Consider the following 20232-nt stretch of genomic DNA (forward strand, 5'->3'; position numbering starts at 1 on the left):
CCATGTTTTTTTTATTTTTTTTTACCATGCCTGATTGAATAGTGTGACATTCCTGAATCATAGTGAAACCCCTCAATAGGAGTGGTGAAGTCGTTTAGTCAGATTGTAGTCCGTGAACATGAATGGGGATGGGCTCTCAATGTAGGGCAGAATAGCCCCCCTTCAAAGTCACAGTACTTCCGGTTCAAGCTGAAAAATCCAATTCATTCAAATTCCTCACGAATAGGTGACATGGGGACTGGGGAGTTTGTTTGAATGTATGGTTATGATGTGGTTTTGGGCCTAACTGAATTTGCCATGTTTGTGTGAAAAGCAAAGATTGAACTCCCTACACAGTGCTAAACTGTTCTAGTCTAGAGGTTATGAATGAAGGGACCCATTCAGAACTGTCAGGCATTATGAAGTTTTCCACTTTGACTTTACGCCACGATGACACTTTGGTTAAAAAGGAACACTTGGCTTAAATGTTGTGTGGTACATCTGAAGTTGGTGGGCTATTTTATCGTTGTGGGCAGCAGGATTGTGGATAAGTCTCTCTGCTTTATAAAGGTGACAAGAAAACAAATATTTATGATCTCACTCATGTTAATAGGATCAGTTTGCTCCTTCGTGACATGGGAGAAGCTTAACTATGTTAGTCAGTACAGAGTGTGTTTCCAGAATGTACTTGTAGGTATTTGTTACAATTGATGAAGCCTGTTGCTTTATAAGAGTGACTGTTGAGTGACTGTTACTGTGACAACTTACAAGTAGGCCTACATATGTTATATTGGATCATTGGGTTTGTTAGTTCAAGTTTAATCCATTAGCATGGTTCTTTTAGTGGCCCCCTTAAAGATATTTTGATGTGGCTTTTTTGTTGTCAGAGAGAATAAGGCGATTGTGGTGCATAGTAAGCAATTCCCAAAGCATGACCTGAATAATTGATAATTGAGCATTGAAAATCTCCCTTCAACCCAGGCTGTGTTCTGGGGCCTGGCCACACTCTAGAGCTTTGTGTCTCAGGCAACAGAGTTCTATCTGGGACAAACTGTGAGCATGAGAAACTTAACTGTAAGCAGAAAGTGGAATCTGTCCAAAGTCAGTGCCTGTTGCCAGTTCTATTGCGAAATCTATTATATTCCCCTGATTATAGTGCTCCTCAATGTGTACTTTTGCAATGACAGCCTACAAAACAGTACATTTATAGGAAAAGAGTAAGCCTAAGCGTCACTTTGAAGTGTGAAGAAGTACTACGTTGCTACAGGCTCCAACTTGGTTTGAAGTTAGTTAAGTTGATGTAGGCATGTTATTTTTAGCACGCTAACAGGGCCCAAGGGACCCATAAATTCCATTGTTTTGCACTGAACAACCGAACCACATCTAGCCAACCTCCATGGACACCCAGTGTCCATAGCCTGCAATACTTTTCAGACATCAATAAGATACAAATTGGATGAGCAGAAGGCCCCTAACCTCTTACATTTTTGTCAAGAACTAGAGCATTGTTGTTGCTTCTGTTTTGGAAGCGCCTGTCTCATTGTCATATTGTTTGTCTCAAATAGAGAAGAGGGACTATTGTCTCTCTATACAAGGGAGGTAGAGTTGTTTAGGCTGTGTTTTTTGTGATTACCCATGGCACAAGCCTCAGGTGTCTGCAGATTTCTCAGAGGGATGGCTGCTCATTGTACTGTAACTTTACCACGGTAACAGGGTCAGCTGTTAGTTTGATTCAATAACATCGTAATTGGAGGCCTGGCCACAGCAATGCCCAGGAGAATGTGGTAAACTTGAGAGTGCTGGTGTGCTCATTTGCTTAGTCCACAGGTAGCCTATGCCGTAATTCTACTACTCTGGTTGCAGGTGACATTGTGAAGGTAGTAGGACAACCATTTCTCAAAAGTCTGAGAGTCAGATAACTTTTACATGGCAAACTTTATGCAGTGTGGGGGTAATGTCTATGCTTGAGCAATGAAAACATGATGTAACCTGATTTAGGTATGTTTAGTCATGTTTTCAATAATCAAGCATACGTATTACCTGCACATTGGATGTAAATATGCCATTTAAAAGTTCTGTCAAACTTCCAATAATAGTTTCCATCCATATGTCAGCATTAATATACTTTTTAAAAAGATATAATTTCTTCATTCTGGCTTCAGTCGTGAACAGCCTCCTAACTGTCCCCTGTGTCTGTCCCATGTTTTCCAGAGCCTGTCGAGCGGCGCAATGGAGGATGGGAAGCCGGTGTGGGCACCCCACCCAACAGATGGGTTCCAGCTGGGGACCATAGTGGACATAGGAGCAGATAGCCTGACCATCGAGCCTCTGAAAAAGGGAAAGGTGAGTGAGCACGCACATGTGCACAGACATTTATCACCATAACGTTTTACACATGATACAAATCACGGGGGTTCCCATCATCAGTGCCACATCTGCTATCAAAAAGAGTCTTTAGTTTATGGACGGCACCTTCTGCCATGGATACAAGGTTAGGTCACAGTGTCTGAGCTGAAGTGGCTTTTACCTGGTCAAGCAGTTTGTCCTAGAGGCCACCATTCAATGCAAATTCATTATTCCTCTTGGCTAAATAATGTATTACCCTGTTCAAAGCTCTTGATGTTACCGAAACAAAGTTTCTATGGTAACCCATACCTTCCTGCCCGTCTCAAACACTTTGTCACCAGAAGGTCTCAGAAACTGAGTTTCCTCTTCAAACAATCTGCTCAATTATGTTGTTTACATCTGGCCCATAAAGCACTGGGCTCTGTCAGATCCGTTATTATGAAGGAAACTGTGCGTGTGTGCGTGCGTGTGTGTGTGTGTGGGTGGTGTGGTCCAGTCACTTGTAGCGGATGTCCCCATTCTGTGGATGTAAGTGGCAGTTCTGGGCTGCGGTTGGCCGTAACAGGGAGTCTGAGACTGGTGCACAATGTGCATTCTGTCCAGCAGCAGCCAGTTTGTGCCAGTGTACGACGAGCTCCCTCGCATGCCGACCTGGCAGACCTTCGGGGGGGGGGGGGGACGTCAGGAGAGAAGGCCGCTCAGTGCATGACACAACGTCACACAGCCACAATGGCCGACTCTGTGCCCCGCAGCGTTAGGTAATGTGTCCCAGACAGTTTCCACAGTTTCACTCTGCCTTGATGGGAGAGAGAGAGAGAAAAAAAAGGCTGTGTTTAAATGCAGGGGGCCTTGCGTCACCTCCCCCAATTCCCCTTCTCCCTCCTTCAGTCACCTCACATGGCTCAGTGCTAAAGAATCCTGCCAGTAAGAACAGAGAATGTTGAACATACCACTGCAGGAAAGAATGAATCGACTGTACGTCACCTTGGCACTCCAGCCTTGGGGTATTATTAAAACCCTTGCAGTGACTCTTTAATTGGAAAGACTAAATATGTAGCACAGTGAAGAGAGGCTGGTAGGGCTCCATGACAACTGGAGCTGGCTGTGTTTGGCCTACAGATCACAGGCACACAAACTAACCCACAGACTCGAAGGTCACTCTCCATGTGTGTTCACACAGACCCTCTCAAATATTTGTTAAACATGGTCATGTTTTCCTCTTAGAAGGTAAAATGGCAGAAGTTGGCTTTTCGCTTCTACTGTCGGTGATGTTAATGTTTCCATGCGGAAGAAGAACAACAAGCAACAAGCTTTTGCCTAGCTTTGGTTGGTAGCGGGAAAGGGAATTTTTCTTCGCTCATATTTTCAGAAACATCGTTGTATCTCAAAAGCGTCATTGATCCCCGTCATTGTTAGCATTGCTGGAATTGTGGAGTGAATTAGAGTTTACTGTACAGAAAACAACGATTTCTCCCTTTGATGTTCTAATTCATTCATTCCCTCAGTCTGGACTTTTGACACAGGGTTTGCCTTGTTAAATAGTCACAAGCATGTGACCATGTGACCATGTTTCCTTTCAACTTGTCAGGCTCAAAGAGAGAGAGTAGAGAGGGGCAGAAAGTGAGAGTCATAAAGAAACTCATCAGCTTAACCGTAAGTGCTCTCTCCCAGTCACAGAACAGTCGCAATGGCAGTGTGCTGCTTTGAGCGGCTTTCAGGATTCCAAAATAACTTCCAGCTTTAGCCAGATGTGTTTACCCCCAAAACACGTGCTACAGTAACACACCAAGCACCGTAACACACCAAGCACCAGCCTCAACAGGCCCTGCACACTGAGCCAGGGCACATGTGGTTGTTGTTTGTCCTGTGCTGATAAAGCCAGTGAATAATGCATGCTGGCTGTACTCAGGTGTGGATGGACGTCTCTGGGCCTGAGGAGGAGGGGGGGGGGGGGGGGGGCGGGCTGCCTGGCCTGCAGCTCTCAGTCACTCCACAGCATCTAGAGCTCCAAGCCTTCCAGATCCTGTTTCCCCCCCCCCCCCCCCCCTCTCTCTCTCTCTCCAAATAATTCATCATCCCTTGATATGTCACTCTCTGCTCCATGCACCAGGGGACTGCTGATTGAAGCAGTGGAGTTTTGAACAGGAGGTATATTTAGTCCTTCTAGGAGTTCAAAAACTACACATCTACAAAGACTTGAAATGGCGCTGACGTAGCCAGAACCTTTAAAAGTAGGCACAGAAATAGCAATCGAAGTGGAGGTAATAGGTTGACTCCTCTTCTTCCTTTGTCTCTGTTCTATATTCTGTGCTACATTCAGTATGCTGTGTAGTCACACTACTGAAAAGTTATGAGTTTAGTTTCTTTTAAAGTACAGTAATGTGAATAAATCCCTCCTCAACATGTTTTACAGACCTTTTTGGCCCAGATCAACCAAGTGTTTCCTGCTGAGGATGATGTCAACAAACATGTGGAAGACAACTGTGAGTTTCTATGAACAGTGCTATTGTTCTTCAAGTGTGGTCATGGTTTTTATGTTTTAGATATGATGGTTACACTTCCACCCAAGTGTTTTACAAGCACCATATGAACTAAATTACAACCCTACAAGAATTGCTGAGGGCAAATAATTCCCTTGCCATTTTGTGAATGTCCTGATATGCTTTCCATTTTGAGCCTCTTTTCTGACAGTTTGTCACTTGTGTCTTCATTCGCCTCCTGTGTCCTGTTTTCAGGTTCTTTGATGTACTTGAATGAAGCCACTCTACTGAACAACGTCCGAGTGCGATACAGTAAAGACAAAATTTATGTAAGTACTGCATACACAGAGTACCCTGCTATGCCTCCTCGTTCCTTCCCAAGCAGCTACAGTATACACCCAGCTGGACCACAGGCCACAGATTGGAACAGCAGGATTGAGAATAGGACACTCACCTTTTTCTGTGGTAATGCCCCTTCCCCTCAGTACCACTGAGCCTACGTGTGTGTTGACTGTGCCCATGTGTGTTGTGTCCCCTTCCCTCCCTGGGTGGTGTGACGGCTCCTGTCATTGTCACTCTGGCCTGTCAGGTGTCTGCTGGGAGATACCTGAAAAAGAGAGAGACACTCATTCACACACACACACAGACACACACACACACAGCTCCTCTCATCACTGTCTCCCTGCTGGTACCTGCGTTCACCCCTAGGCTCAGGTGACCTCAGTAATCAGCCAGGGAGGGCTATCCTGTTCCCCACTGAACTTAATTAGGTCCTCTGAGGTGACAGCAAGACGTGGATGCCAGCTGGTGAGGAGAGGCAGGGGACACTTGAGTTCCACCAGGTGTCATCTAGTGGCTACAATGAGTTACTGCTGTGCTAGTTGGGCACTGTCTTCTTTGAGCCAAATATGCAGGAGATAAACTGGCTGTGAGAGATGATGGATTTGTGAAAAAAGTATTTGATGTGTATTTTAAGAAAGTGTTGGCTAAAAACAGCCTCTTAAATGTGCACTATTTCTGACTTCAGATTTCTCTTTCATTCTACCAGACCTTTGTAGCCAATATCCTAATTGCAGTAAACCCGTACTACGACCTTCCAAAGCTCTACTCGCCAGACACCATTAAACAGTACCATGGGAGGTCACTGGGCACTCTGCCACCCCATGTCTACGCTATTGGTGAGTGCGGAGTCACCACAGCTGTGCCACTGTCACATGAACAACGCTGCACCTTCACAGCTGTCCACAAGGGAGCAGTCACACTTCATTTTCTCAGAAGGTTTTTTTACTTGCAGCTATGATCAGTGTGATGTAACAGTAGTTACCTAGTACAATGAGAACACACTGCACACTTTATATGGCTCATGTTACCACATTCTGCTGTTAGTTTAAATCCAATAGGATTATCCTATTGAAGTTTTCATTTAGATAAATCTAGCTTCTGATGTAACAGAGAGGATAAACACTTGTTTTAATGGATTCTCCTCTCTCTCAGCTGACAAAGCTTACAGGGACATGAGGGTCCTGAAGTTGAGCCAGTCCATCATAGTCTCTGGGGAATCTGGGGCTGGAAAAACCGAAAACACCAAGTTTGTGCTTCGGTAAATACATGACTAAATAAATATGTATAACTATATATACTGTGTAGTCAAAATAAGGAATCTGCCTGGCCTTGCAGACTGTTTATATTTGTTAACATGACAAAGAGATATGAGAAGGTTTGCGTTTGCATTAACTTCTTTTTGCTGCACTCTAGATACTTGACATCATCGTATGGAACAGGTCAAGATATTGATGAGCGAATAGTTGAAGGTAATAAGAATCATGAATGACTCCTGCTTTTGACTCAAACACCATACTGTATGAAGCTGTGTTTTGATTCAAGCTTTTCCTCTTGAATCACACAGCAAATCCACTGCTGGAGGCTTTTGGAAATGCTAAAACCGTCAGGAATAACAATAGCAGTCGCTTTGGGAAGTTTGTAGAAATCCACTTCAATGAAAAGGTACAGCACCTTAATCATATTTCATCATCAACCAGTTATCAATGAAAGCTGCCGGCGAGAAAATACTAATGTGAAGTTGAATCTGTGTTGGGTCAGAATACTGTTGTGGGGGGCTTTGTGTCTCACTACCTGCTGGAGAAGTCAAGGATATGCAGGCAGAGCCAGGAGGAGAGGAACTACCACATCTTCTACCGGCTGTGTGCCGGGGCGTCTGAGGACATCAGCCAGAAGTTCCACCTGGGCTCCCCAGACACCTTCAGGGTGAGTGGGACTTCCCATATCAGTGCAGTGAAGTTGAATAACAGGGCACCACTTATTTTAATTGGCTGAGAAATATTCAGTGAAAAATAATGTCAATTCATCGTTGACATGTAATTTGTTTGTAATCATGTGTTTTGGCTGTAGCCACTAGATGGCACACTTGGCTGTCATTGAGAGGCCTCTCCTTGGCACCAAATCCACTATCCATCTCATGGTATCCATCTCTTGGCATTAAGGCACCCTATTCTTATTAGCTAGCAGGGTAAGGGTGTTCAGTTGTAATTGTCGTTGTAATTACCGTGTCTACTGTCTGTCCCCTCTTAATGATCCTTGTCTGGGTCATCTCAGGGAAAGGCATTGACTCCAGCTCTTGACACCAACATCGGCTGCTTTAATGTAGATAGTAAAACTGAGTAATGCTGAGATAATGGCCCTGACATTTCTGCTGATCTCCAATTAAACTCTAGACATGAGTATCGACCTTTGAATATCCTGGCTCTTAGCACATATAATTTATTTGAGAATGAGCAGGTGAATGTTGAGTAAACAGTGCAGGTTAGCCAGCAGACTTGACAGAACCCAGATACATCCAAGTGCTCCATACCTCTCCCTTTAATTATACTGGACAGATTGGCATCAAGTAGAATTTTTACTGAATTTGAGTTGCCTGACAGTAAGTCCCAAAGCAAAGATAGGGCAAGTCAAACTCTAATGTTGCGGACACATCTGAAGGCACATTCCAGCCCCTTCTTTGGAAAGACATCACTTTTATGTCAGTATTACTATTTTATGGCCTATTCTCACCTGTGCCATTTGCAGGCTACAGTACATGTATGTGGCCTTAATTTATCTCTCTCTTCTACTGTATGAAGCTCCCCAGCGAAGCATTTCTGCTCCCAGTAAGCCACGGCTTGTGCCGCCTTCCTCTGATGGCCTCATATATTCCCAACCTTTTTTCTGCTGACCTGGAAACTAAAATGAAATGAGTTCTTGATCACAACAATGACTTTGTGCGTAGCCAAGACTGAAAGCACCCCGTGGGATGTTGGGTTAGCATCGGTGGGGCGCTCCATAAGGGCCTGCCTCTTAGTCTTAGTCAGTGGTGCGCTGGAAACGTCCTGCCTGTGCAGCGCAGGGCTGGGAGGAGGGAGTGGGAAGGGAAGTGAACACCTCCCCAAGGCCTCCCTGTAATGAAAGTCATTCTTCCTTTCCATCTGCCCAGCTAAAATGACTCTTCTATACAAACATAAGATAAGGCCTGGTTCTGTGTGCTGTTTTCTGTCCTTCTCACCTGGGAAGTCGTTTATGTGGCGCTCATCACCGTCCCGTATCTCTGGTGACAGGACGGGAGCCAGCTACCGAAAAAAGCCATTAAAACTCGCACAAAAGCAATTACTGAGAGGCAGAAATATCTTTTGATTAGATGTACTCTTCCCGAAATCCACAGTGTAGTCTGAATGATCAAGGTTTACAACACTAAAGCAGCAAAACGATAATATCATCCATCATGTGCAACTCCCCAGTGTTGTGGAAATGTTAAAGGAAAAACTAAGTAATCAAGATTTCAGAAAGCACTGAGGTGTAACTTTCAAAATCACCAAATTTCAGATTTTTAGTTAGTTAGTTAGTCTTTGATGTATTCTATGATATGATGAACCTTGCTGTTTGTATGATATGATGAGATGGTGAATGAAGATAACATGAGATCATTGTTGTAAGTTTTTTTTTTTTTTTTTTCTTTTTTGCCCTCTTGTAGTATCTGAACAGAGGATGCACACGTTTCTTTGCATCCAAGGACACAGACAAACAGATCCTTCAGAACCGCAAGAGCCCTGAGGTACAGTAGATCTCTCTCTCATTCTCTCTTTCTTTCTTTCTCTCTCTCTCTTTCTGTCTTAGCTTTCCCTTGTTCTCTTTCTGTCACAGCTTAATTTTTTCTCTCTCTTTATCTTCCCTTCTCTCTTTTTCAAGATCTTTATCACTTTCTTTTTACTTCTGTCTTTCTCTCTCTCCTCTCCCAGTCTCTCTCTCTCTTTCCCTCCACCCCTTTCCCCTACCCCCTCTGTCCTTCGAATCTCATTTTGTCCTAATCGTAACAGCAACCAGTGTATGTTCTCCATTATCCTTGCTGCTCCAGGTAATCCCAGAACTCTGGAAAACCACCTCCAATATCCAACCCTCTGATTCGTTTGGGCCAGGTTCCCCACCACTATCTAATGACAGGGATACACTTCATCTCCTGAACTAATTGGAATTGTACCTAGAGCGGACTCTGTGTAGAAAGGGAACAGAATGTACTGTTCATCCTCATCTCTCCTTGTATCTGTGACAATGTCTCTTACCTTTACCAAATGGCCTGCTCAGTCAAAAACGTGGCCTGTCTATTGGTATGCTGACACAGTTTTCCTTAGGGAAATTTAGTTAGAGTTTGGTACTCCCACAATGAAAAGTATGCTGTCTTTCATTCTGATCAGAACAAACCACCCCTTTACCTCTGGAAATCTTCCCAGAGATGTGATGCAGATAAGAGGCAAACATTGTCATTAGGAAATCTGACAGTGAAATAAGACCGTATGAATGTACCAATCTAATGTACCACATCAATGAGAATTCTCTATCCTCTGAAATGAGTTCCTTGCTTTGCCTTCTGCCTTTGATTAATTATGCATAAGTATTCCATTATTGCAGCCGTATACGGCACCCCTTCAGGACTACTATAATACATTATTATTATTATTAAAAACAGATTGAACAAGAGTTTGCCTTTCTTCATCCTTGAGGTACAATGATTAATTCATCCCACTTTACATTGGGACATCATTAGGAAAAGGAACGTCTCAGGGTTTGGACATTATGTTCATATGGCTTATCATTGTAATTGCATTTGTACCTTAAGCTGTACAAGTGGCAATATTGATATGTATGTATGTTTTTGGATGATGAGTAATCCTACTCAGTGGGGTTGAGAATGATACATTTTATGTTAATGTATATCCTAAACAGGCGTCAAACTGTATGGAATTGCCTTCACAATGATTCAAAGTGTAGCTACAGTAGGTTGTTAGTTTCAACTTTTTACAGTCTTTTTTTCAAATTCACTTCCGGAACATTCATGCTCCAGTTAGAGGCATGCCACTTGTTACAGGATCATAGGAGGGACATAACTGTGGTCTGGGGAAACAAACTGCTAAATGTTGAATGCTATGTTTGACCAACTCCAGACAGACGTGATGTTTGTTTCAATGATAAGCCCTGCAGGCTTATTGCCAAGCCCATATAATGTACAATGTTTCCTGTCACTTGTGTTGATCAAGGCTGTATGTTTCTTCACAATGCTTCTTCTCTATATAATACAGGACGATAAGGTGATTATATATCGTATTTTGTCAAATTAAAGGGATTTTTTCTTTTGGAATTGTAGTGATGTGAATTTTGGCATTCAGATCAGGGTTCACATCAGTGCAGAGTGCAGTGGGGTGTAGTGGGTTGTGGAGTCTTTGCATGCTTTCTCTCTCTCTCTCCCTTTTGAAAGTGCATGATTTGATTTTGCTCTCTAGTGAAGGGCTTGAGGTCAAAATGACAACATCTTTTGTGTCCAGCTTTTGTCTGGCCCAGAATGTCACAGTACAATGGTCTATCTGGCATACAGAGACTCTGTCAGCCCTCTTCTTCATTTTCTGAAAGCTCCGCACCAGGGCTTTTGTGTTCAGATATTGAAAAATAAGGAGCCAAGAAAGATCTGCTGAATGCATAAAGTTCAGGAAAAGCAGCTACTATAAGCATCTTTCATTGGCATGAAAAGTGCTTAAATGTGCTTTAAACAAATTGCTGATTGGACATATTGAGAGTAGTAATGTGTCTACACATTGATGAACTGTTGAGTTTAGATTACTATTATGGATTAGTGTTTTTTTTTTTTTTTTTTTTTTTTTTTTTTTTTATCACCTTCTGTCATCCATTTTTCTATAGAGAAGAAGTGCTACACACCAGCCACCTAAATCTCTGCTGTTGATCTGGTTGTTTTTTATAGGGCAATTTCTGCTAGTGCCATTTGCAGGAAAAGTATATTCATTGCCTTCATTCATATTTACAAACTCATGGTACTATTCCCATTTACAGTATCATTCTCATTTAGGCTACATTATTCCCATGGATACAAATTTAAGAATGCAAACTTTAATGATGGGATGAGAAAATCCTTAGTCTCAGTGATAACAGATAACAAATTAAACTGCTTTCCAGGATTTGTTTGGGATTGTTACATTTAGGAAACCCAATTCTCATAAAACCAGATGATCTGCCATGCTGCTCTGATGTTAGCAGCTACAGTATGTTGCTTCTGCTGTGTTGCCAGTGTATCATCATACTGTGACATTCCTCTTGAGTGGTTTTCCAGGTGTGTGCTCTTCCTTACTACCCTTGCTTATCCTCCTACTGCAGCTGGAGATGGAATGTATGTACCGTGTTGTTTTATTGTGCTACTACTTCAATGTAAGTTGCTTTGGATAAAAGCGTCAGCTAAATGGCATCTTATTATATCATTATTACTTCTAAAAGCTGCAAGTCCAGTAACATCCTCCTATCTCAGATTCAAACATGGTCCTCAGGGCCTCTCTCGTAAAGCCAAGAAAATCATCTTCATTGAACACAGGGACGCAGGTGATATGCTTACTAGATGTGTTCTTAGAGAAGTAAGGTATTTGAGGTCACAGCTTGGACATGGCTCATCCCAAGCCCACTTCGCTCAGGGTCTCCTGTTTGGTCTCCTGTTTGAGTCACCTCTGTGAGGAGAGGCTAACCCCAGGTCACTGACCAGTCCTCCCCATGGTTCCTCAGTACCTCAAAGCTGGGCCACTGAAGGACCCTCTGCTGGATGACCAGGGAGACTTCAACAGGATGTGTGGGGCCATGAAGAAGATAGGCCTGGACGACACGGAGAAGCTGGACCTGTTCAGAGTGGTGGCTGGGGTACTGCACCTGGGCAACATCGACTTTGAGGAAGCAGGCAGCACATCAGGTGAGCAGGCCAGGGTCTCCCACTCTCTCTCTCTCTCTCTCTCTCTCTCTCGCACTCTTGTTATTTTGCTCTCTCATTTGCTCGCTCTCATGATGAGAGGACCAGGGCTCAAGATCAGCACTAAGGACATACTGAGGAAGGTGATAGTTGATAAAGTTTTGTCAGAGCTGGCAGGTACCGTAGCATTCTCTCATTATTTTAGACCCCAGAAGTCATCAGCTCCGGACCGCTACCACTAAGACAATACTTGCTTTGTTTCTGAGCAGCAGGTACCATTTGCTGTCGCTTGTTACTTTGATCTTCAGCTTCTCTCTGAAGCCTGTGTGGCCTCTTGTTGTAGTCTGTGAAAAAGGCTTTTCAAAGACGCACCACTGAAGACACAGGGGAATACTCCGTGTTCATTAATTTTTGATACAAAGACAGTGTAGTTATGATGTGAAGTGAGCCATTGGTCTTTTTTAATGTTGCATGTTGTACTCCAGTGGAATTTATGACACATTTTCAATCATATCATAGATTTTTATTTTCACACCATTTGTGATGTACTCTCTTTTGTCAAGGTCTGCTACATTACTGCGTGAATGTCTCAGCCACGTCACCCTCTCCACATTATGCATGCTGTTTCAGATAACCCCAAGAAAGCTCAATTTCTATGGAAATCAAACAAACTTTTGAACATCCCAGTGAGATTGAACATCAATTGAACATGAGGCTCTAGCCCCTCCCTGTCTCTCCTCCCTCTGGAACAGAAGCACAGCGTGGTGGCGTTTAAAGAGAGTAGTTTTCACAGCAGGGTTCTCCCATGGCTCATTTTTACAGCGACTGAGGCAAAGCGTCCAGTCTGAGAAAATAATGATCGTGAGCGTGGTTGAAGGGCTGTCCTGCGCCTAGTCTCCACATGAATCACAGGATATTCTGTCCCAGCTTCCCAAGTCTTCTGAGGGGAGACTCTTTCCTGTGTCACCCTCATACCGTCCCTCCTGTCACCCACAGTGGCTCACCCCTGGCAGAGCAGCAGAGTTAGAGTACGCTAGGCAGTGATCTAGTGCTGTGTCATGGAGCCCATTTCATTAGAAAATAGTTAGACAAAGAGGTTAACTTGACCCAATTAGTCTCGTCATATTAACTCCATAGCTTAGTCCTATTATGGAGACCGCCAGACCAAGGTAAATGGGAGAATTGCATATGCAAGAGGTCCCACAGCTACTGTGTTAATCATTGATTATGTGACTTTGAACGTGCCATTTCATCACTGTCAGAATAGATATTGATGTGGGCCGTATTGAACTGCACTGTATGTCACAGCCGATCTGTCAACCTCATGCGATACTGTGATGTATGTGCACTGTGTGCAGAATCACATTTACTCTGTGTCAGACCTTGCTCCATCACTGATGTCACCTTCGACAGACTTCGAGCTGGCAGGGAGATTCATCCTCTTTCTTTGTTAGCGCTCACAATGGCCGTGTTAACGTTTCACCTCTCTGTGTCTCACCAGGCGGCTGCACCATAAAGAACCAGTCGAGCCAGACACTGGAGTACTGTGCTGAGCTGCTGGGTCTGGAGGAGGATGACCTCAGAGTCAGCCTCACCACCAGGGTCATGCTCACAACAGCAGGGGGCGCCAAAGGAACAGTTATCAAGTAAGAACCACCTCACAGTCACACGGCAGAGGGCAGGGGGCAGATGGTGCATTCCTGTTTTCTGTTTTGATTGCTTCAAGGTATGGAGGTTGATGAACAACATGGTGTAACCAATGAGGGTCAGGTTATATATTGACGTTGGTCAAATCTCATGCGCACAACCAGCTCTATCAAAACTGCACCCTACCCCATGAAGCCCTTTCCATTGAATGACAGGTGTTCACATTTTGGTTTGTTCCAAGGTGTTACAAATATGTGTGTCAATATGGTGATATCAGCTCATCCATTCAAGAATTGTGCATTAACACAGTTGTGTATGATCTGCTACAGTAGCACACATACAGTGTATTCCTAGCACCTTGTTTTAACACTGCCCCCGTAACAGGTCACATGCCAGTTACCACAGGAAACGCAGAGGCGTGTGTGTAAGCATGTGTATCTATGTCGTGTGTGTGTGTGTGTGCTGCTGCACACGTCACTGTAACACAGTTAAAAATAGGAGTGCCTCCCTGCTGCACACCCAAGAAGAAAGCCTCCATGCCGTATTGTACATCTCCAGTTTATGCTTTATAAAACACAAGTGGAAACAGGGGTGTGGAGAGGAGGGGAATCAGAATACTGCACGAGAAAAGAAGGACACGTAAAGGACCTGTCGCTGTGGAGAAAGGACAGCTTCAAAGTGTCGTCACAAAAAAGACAAGCGTGGCTCCCCTTTGATTACCCCTATCTAGCCCAGCCCCTGCCTGCGTTTTAGCCGCGGCTCAGCCTGTCTAATGCCTGGGATTGTTTCATGGGCAGCTTGGCCACTCTGCTTGCCAACGGAATGCCAAGCCACTCGCAGCGATTACCGTCCTCCTATGCTAATGTGAATGTCTCCTCTTTTATCTGTTGATGGAGAGCAGCTTTTACTCTGCTGTTCGGGTTTTTAAGTGGTAGTTTTATGTGGTCCTCGTCTCATGGTCCCCTGTGTGGGTGCTCTTGTGAGTGGGAGAGACCTCTCACGTTTCACAGGGTGTGGAAGCGATCGGCTAGTGTAGCAACAGGCCCTGTTTGTCTTCAGTGCGTACAGTATTTATTTATAAACCCCACAATTAAAAGTGACAATACCACAGAGAGGACAGTAAGTGACTTACAAAAGGCTGCAAGGTGGCGATTTGAGCCTGTCTGTTCCACACTAAGCGGGCTATTTTTGTGACTTATGTAAGGGAGAAAGCCTTAGCTAAATGATCTGTAAGGGAATGGCTTTAGACATGTCTGTGTTTGAGGCTGACAGTATGAGAGAGTGTTAATCAATGTGCATTGTATTAAAGAACAGCTGAGCAAAGCGGGGGGGGGGGGCGGGCGGGCAGGCAACACTCCTTCCAGCCCACCCAGGCACAGGAGACACAGCCTCCACTGGGTCATAACACTAAATTTTAATTAGACATCAGGGTTCAACTTCCCACCAACGTTACATGCTTGAGGGAAACGTATGGAGATGAGGCGAGGTGGAGCCCCGCGGCCTTAAAAGGGAAGAGACACAACTGCTACTGTTAGTGCTCTGGCTTTTACCCTCACATTTCCATTTTGAAACTGTGGACTCTTCACACCTGCTGGAGGGGCAAAATGAATTAAACATGGCCGGCGATTGAGGTTGAGCGGGACCAGGTGTACTGAGAGATGTAGGGCGGCATGGTGGAGACAACGGGGGTGAAGGGGCCATCATGGAGAGTCCCTGTGGGATGAGTCGTGACTGTCGTATTAACGCGTTGGCCAATGCTGAAGGGAACTCCACAGGGGTGCATACCGGTAATGGTTTAGTCCTGCCGAGAGAGAGAGAGAGAGAGAGAGAGAGAGAGAGAGAGAGAGAGAGAGAGAGAGAGAGAGAGAGAGAGAGAGAGAGAGAGAGAGAGAGAGAGAGAGAGAGAGAGAGAGAGAGAGAGAGAGAGAGAGAGAGAGAGAGAGAGAGAGAGAGAGAGAGAGAGAGAGAGAGAGAGAGAGAGAGAGAGAGAGAGAGAGAGAGAGAGAGAGAGAGAGAGAGAGAGAGAGAGAGAGAGAGAGAGAGAGAGAGAGAGAGAGAGAGAGAGAGAGAGAGAGAGAGAGAGAGAGAGAGAGAGAGAGAGAGCATGTGTGCCTGCATGTGCGTGTCTGTGTGTGCGTGTGTCTGTGTCTGTGTAGCTAACTGACTAGAGGGAATGGAGGTAAAGGAGGTCTGAGGAAACTCTGAATCATTTCTCACCAGACGACTTGGACATTAGAGCTCAGAGATCTGCCGAGAGAGAATCCTTGTTCTTTACTGCCAAAAGTGTAGGCCAAAAAATAGGGTTTTGAAGTGCAAAGCTCAAGCTTGTTGAGGAACTTCAAAGCCCACTGGGGATTCATGTTGTATTCAGGTCTCTCTGTTGTCTAATTATATTGAGCTGCACACTTCAGTGCAGTCAGATGCAATTACAATGCCTCCACAGAGCTGATGTTTATACGTTTTGTGTCATTGTGTTATGGCTGCTATCACACTCCAATCACTCTCTTGTCCAAGTCGTCAATAACACAATTATCTGCTTGGGAGGTTAAGCAAGTCCTCAATAGTTTTGCAGACCCAATGTTTGGACAGCAATGGATAGACAGAATTATTTAGACTCCCTCTCTGTTCTCTGCCGCCTCTCTCCCCCAGAGTGCCACTGAAAGTTGAGCAGGCAAACCACGCGCGAGACGCCTTGGCCAAGGCCGTGTACAGCCGCCTGTTCGATCACGTGGTCACCAGAGTCAACCAGTGCTTCCCCTTTGACTCCTCTGCCAACTTCATCGGGGTCCTGGATATCGCAGGCTTTGGTTTGTGCAGTCTCTTTGTGCTCCTCTACCACTGTGTATGATATGGGGGATGAAAGTTGTGGGTATAAAGTTGTGGAAATTCAAAATGAAAGTTGTGGATATTTATGTTTCTCCGTCTCAATCTCCCTTCAGAGTACTTTGAGCATAACAGCTTTGAGCAGTTCTGCATCAACTACTGTAATGAGAAGCTGCAGCAGTTTTTCAACGAGCGCATCCTGAAAGAGGTGAGTGCTTCATCAGAGGTGCTTTTTCTACTGACTATTGAACCTCCTGTCGAATAATTGACATCCCTGTAGTCCAAAAAGTGCTGCCAACAAGCAGAATGAAACTTTGACCTTTTAAATGTGTTTATTTTGTCAGAAACTTTCCATTTTGTCAGTTTCCAAGGACATGTATTCATACACATGGAAAGAAAAGCTGAGTGTATTCTAGTGTTCCATACAGTCCCTGACCTTGTTATTCCACAGAATAATGGGAATATATTATGAATATCATCATGATTGCTTATTGGAGCTGTTGTGTTTTGTATTCTAGGAGCAAGAGCTGTACCAGAAGGAGGGACTCGGAGTGAATGAAGTCCATTACGTCGACAATCAGGACTGCATAGGTTTGTCTCCTCATGTGTACTTGCTATTCTTTATTTGTCTGACTGGAGAGTTTGTAAGCATTGGAGAACTGTTTTCTGTGTGAGAGGTTAAGCTCTTGTTGGTACAACTCTTGACCCGGACCTGCCGCCCTGTTTCGTGGACAACAGAAAATAAAGAGAGTTGAGGGAGCCAGTTTGATTGAGTATGTTGCCGAGCACACACAAACTTTACCCTTGAGATGTGTCTGTAGAGTTGCAGCAGTAAGCCTGGGTAGTGGAATGGAGGTGACTTGGGTTAATGCAGGTTTTCACTGGATGTCCAGGCTGGTAGAATGGGGTACGCTTTTAGTAAATGCCCTTTAAAGCCTGCACTGATTGGAGCTTGCCCTGTTGAGTCAAAGAGACACTGCCCCTGGGAACATGTGCCTTTTACTTTTTGCCTTTACTTAATAGGTTTTTGCATTACAAGTGTTGTCAATATATGCTTTCTTTGAATGCATTGTTGTACTAGACATGCAGAGCAGAGGTAGTGAGTGGGGGATGATGATGATGATGATTAGATCAGTAGATGGTCCTTGGCAGATTGAAGAAATCCCAAGTATGTGCAACTTAGGAGCTTTTATGAATGTATTATTTTATGAATGCTCAAATATATGCTCTCTCTCTTTAGACTAACTGAGAGACTTTTCTATGGAAAGAGTGAGTCACGATTGCTCTAGAAATGAATCTATGATTGACTTTTACTTTTAGCTTTTACCTAGAAAATGTCCTTATTCTCGGTTTCTTTGAGAGATATTTTCCCCTCCTGCAGAGGAGTAGGTGTGGGTCAAGGGTAGGCTATTCTGAACATCCTGGCTTCGTCTTTTTCTTATCTGCCGCTATTTAAACATTTTATTGACACAGGGATAAATTAATTTTTAAATCTATTTAATCTGCAACAAGGGACCTCCACCCAGAGGGCAGTAGCTGATACTCAGTGTGTAGAACATGGGATGGGTCAGTAACTATCGTATTGGCTTGCCTTAGGGTAGCCTGCTCGTACGTAGACTGCAAGGATGGATGCTGTCTTACCCCTATAATCTACGCTGGCTGAGTTGTAGTATTTTGTTATCCCCTTGACCCTCCTCTGTCTCTTTCTCTCTTTCTTGCTCTCTCTCTTTCTCTCTCCCTCCCCCCCTGTCTCTCCCCCCCTGTCTCTATCTCTCTGTCTCCAGACCTAGTGGAGGCCAAGCTGGTGGGCATCCTGGACATCCTGGATGAAGAGAACCGTCTACCTCAGCCCAGCGACCAGCACTTTACAGAGACAGTACACAACAAGCACAAGAACCACTTCCGCCTGACTGTAGGTCCTTACTCCAACCAGGGCTCAATGTCCTTTCTGTATAAAGTTAAACTAGGTTTCACTATGCTTTGAGTATTGTGCTTTGAGGTTATGTATTTTGTCCCTCAGGTGCCCAGGAAATCCAAGCTGGCCGTCCACAGAAACGTGAGGGACGACGAAGGCTTCATCGTCAGACACTTTGCAGGAGCTGTGTGCTATGAGACGGTACGCTCAGATGGGTGTACTCAGCAAGATGTTCGAACAGCATAAACATTTAAACACACCACTTTATCTGATTACATCCAACATCTTTTGTAATCTTGGTGTATGTCCGACCAAATGTATATATTGAACCTCTTTTGATATTATACTTTTTTAAATTACACAACCCTTGCAATTGAAATATGTTTGGAAATATGTCATAACTTGCCTCACTACATGAGTGAATGGAGTAGGTTGAGGTTTTTGAATTTGTGCAATTTTCAGACCAAGTTTGTGGAGAAGAATAACGATGCACTGCACATGTCCCTGGAGTGCCTTGTGAGCGAATCCAAGGACAGGTTTGTGAGGGAACTCTTTGAAAACTCCAACAATACCAAGGACTCCAAGCAACACCATGGCCGAAACGCCAAGGCCGGGAAGCTCAGCTTCATCAGTGTTGGAAACAAATTCAAGGTGAGTTAAATCCACTGTTCGTTTTTTAGTTTGTTTACTTAATCATGTCCTGCTGCTCACAATGTATATCTCTGGGGAAAGGTACAGAATGTTGAATTTTAACAGCCAAAGCTGCGTGTTCTGTAGTTTGTATGCAGAACAGTAGCATTTACAAGTAGGTGTGTTGTAAGTTAAATCCAACGGGTGTACATAAATATTAATTGATTTGAATAAGCAGTTCTTGTTAACTGTAATGGCACTGCATTGCTTCTAGACATACAAGGGAGGCATAAAAGTTACAACACAATATGAAAAACATAGTATTCGTTTAGATTATTTCAACACAGCTTCTGTTTTAGGGACGCATAATTGTTTTTATAGTGGTGTCTGGTTTAATGTACTGTACGTCTAGTTGAGTTTCCACTGAATTCATGTTCTCTCTGTGCTCAGTTACCTGTGGTGGCGTTGTTCCTAATATCTCTCCCTCCTACTGTTCCTCCCTTTCTGTTCCTCATTCCTCCTCCCTCTGTCCCTCCATTCTCTCCTTATCCCCATCAAAGCTGTGATTTAAGTTTGGAAGGTGTAGAGAGAGAGTGAGAGAGAGAGAGAGACAGACAGACATACAGACAGGAAACATATATGGGGGTAAAGTCAGTCGTGATGAATCGTAGAATCAGCCAGGGAATGAAGGTAACTTGTCTTGCGCTGCTGTTTCGTGTACCAAACCAAATGCAATAACGCTGTGAACAATGCCCCGCTGTTCTCCAGCTAACCGCTTCCCGTCACCCCCTGTCCCTCTCCCAATCCTGTCTGTGTGAAATTGTCTCCCATGTCTACAGTACTGCAACAGACCAGCTTCATTTCCATACTTGAATCTGCATTTATTGCTAATCATATCTAATTAGAATTGTTCTTCCAATTATTCAAAGTAAAACTTTTTCCCAAGACATGAATGGGACAGATTATGAATCATATATGTAGAATCAACAGTGTAGTGCAGACCTGTAACATCTCATATTGCTATGCTACACTTTGCCACACGCAAGAACCAGAGGTAGATCCATAGATCATATGCCAGGATAGCAACATTTTAACTTGCAGTGCGAGAGGGTCAATGACCTCAGATTGATCAC

General features: G+C 44.1%; 1 protein-coding gene across 8 annotated transcripts in view; it reads left to right on the forward strand.

Moving 5' to 3' along the window:
- The window catches only part of LOC310817886 (unconventional myosin-VI), a 44730-nt gene that overhangs the window by 7924 nt on the left and 16574 nt on the right, over positions 1 to 20232 (forward strand). For 7 of the 8 annotated variants that reach the window (XR_014554702.1, XM_083688609.1, XM_083688610.1 and 4 more), the window contains exons 2-18: positions 2191 to 2322; positions 4739 to 4808; positions 5061 to 5134; positions 5854 to 5983; positions 6300 to 6405; positions 6561 to 6616; positions 6712 to 6809; positions 6906 to 7070; positions 8827 to 8907; positions 11907 to 12087; positions 13586 to 13730; positions 16381 to 16538; positions 16671 to 16762; positions 17073 to 17145; positions 18339 to 18466; positions 18575 to 18670; positions 18932 to 19120. Coding sequence is in view for 7 of the 8 variants with exons in the window: in XM_083688609.1 (XP_083544735.1) it covers positions 2209 to 2322; positions 4739 to 4808; positions 5061 to 5134; positions 5854 to 5983; positions 6300 to 6405; positions 6561 to 6616; positions 6712 to 6809; positions 6906 to 7070; positions 8827 to 8907; positions 11907 to 12087; positions 13586 to 13730; positions 16381 to 16538; positions 16671 to 16762; positions 17073 to 17145; positions 18339 to 18466; positions 18575 to 18670; positions 18932 to 19120 (1956 nt within the window). In the remaining variant the exon portion in view is untranslated. Of the gene's footprint in view, positions 1 to 2190; positions 2323 to 4738; positions 4809 to 5060; positions 5135 to 5853; positions 5984 to 6299; positions 6406 to 6560; positions 6617 to 6711; positions 6810 to 6905; positions 7071 to 8826; positions 8908 to 9207; positions 9769 to 11906; positions 12088 to 13585; positions 13731 to 16380; positions 16539 to 16670; positions 16763 to 17072; positions 17146 to 18338; positions 18467 to 18574; positions 18671 to 18931; positions 19121 to 20232 lie in introns of those variants that run through there. The other variant, XM_083688615.1, reaches the window with a different exon arrangement.

The sequence above is a fragment of the Argentina silus genome, assembly GCF_951799395.1.
Source record: "Argentina silus genome assembly, chromosome: 17".
In the NCBI taxonomy this organism is placed as follows: Eukaryota; Metazoa; Chordata; class Actinopteri; order Argentiniformes; family Argentinidae; genus Argentina; species Argentina silus.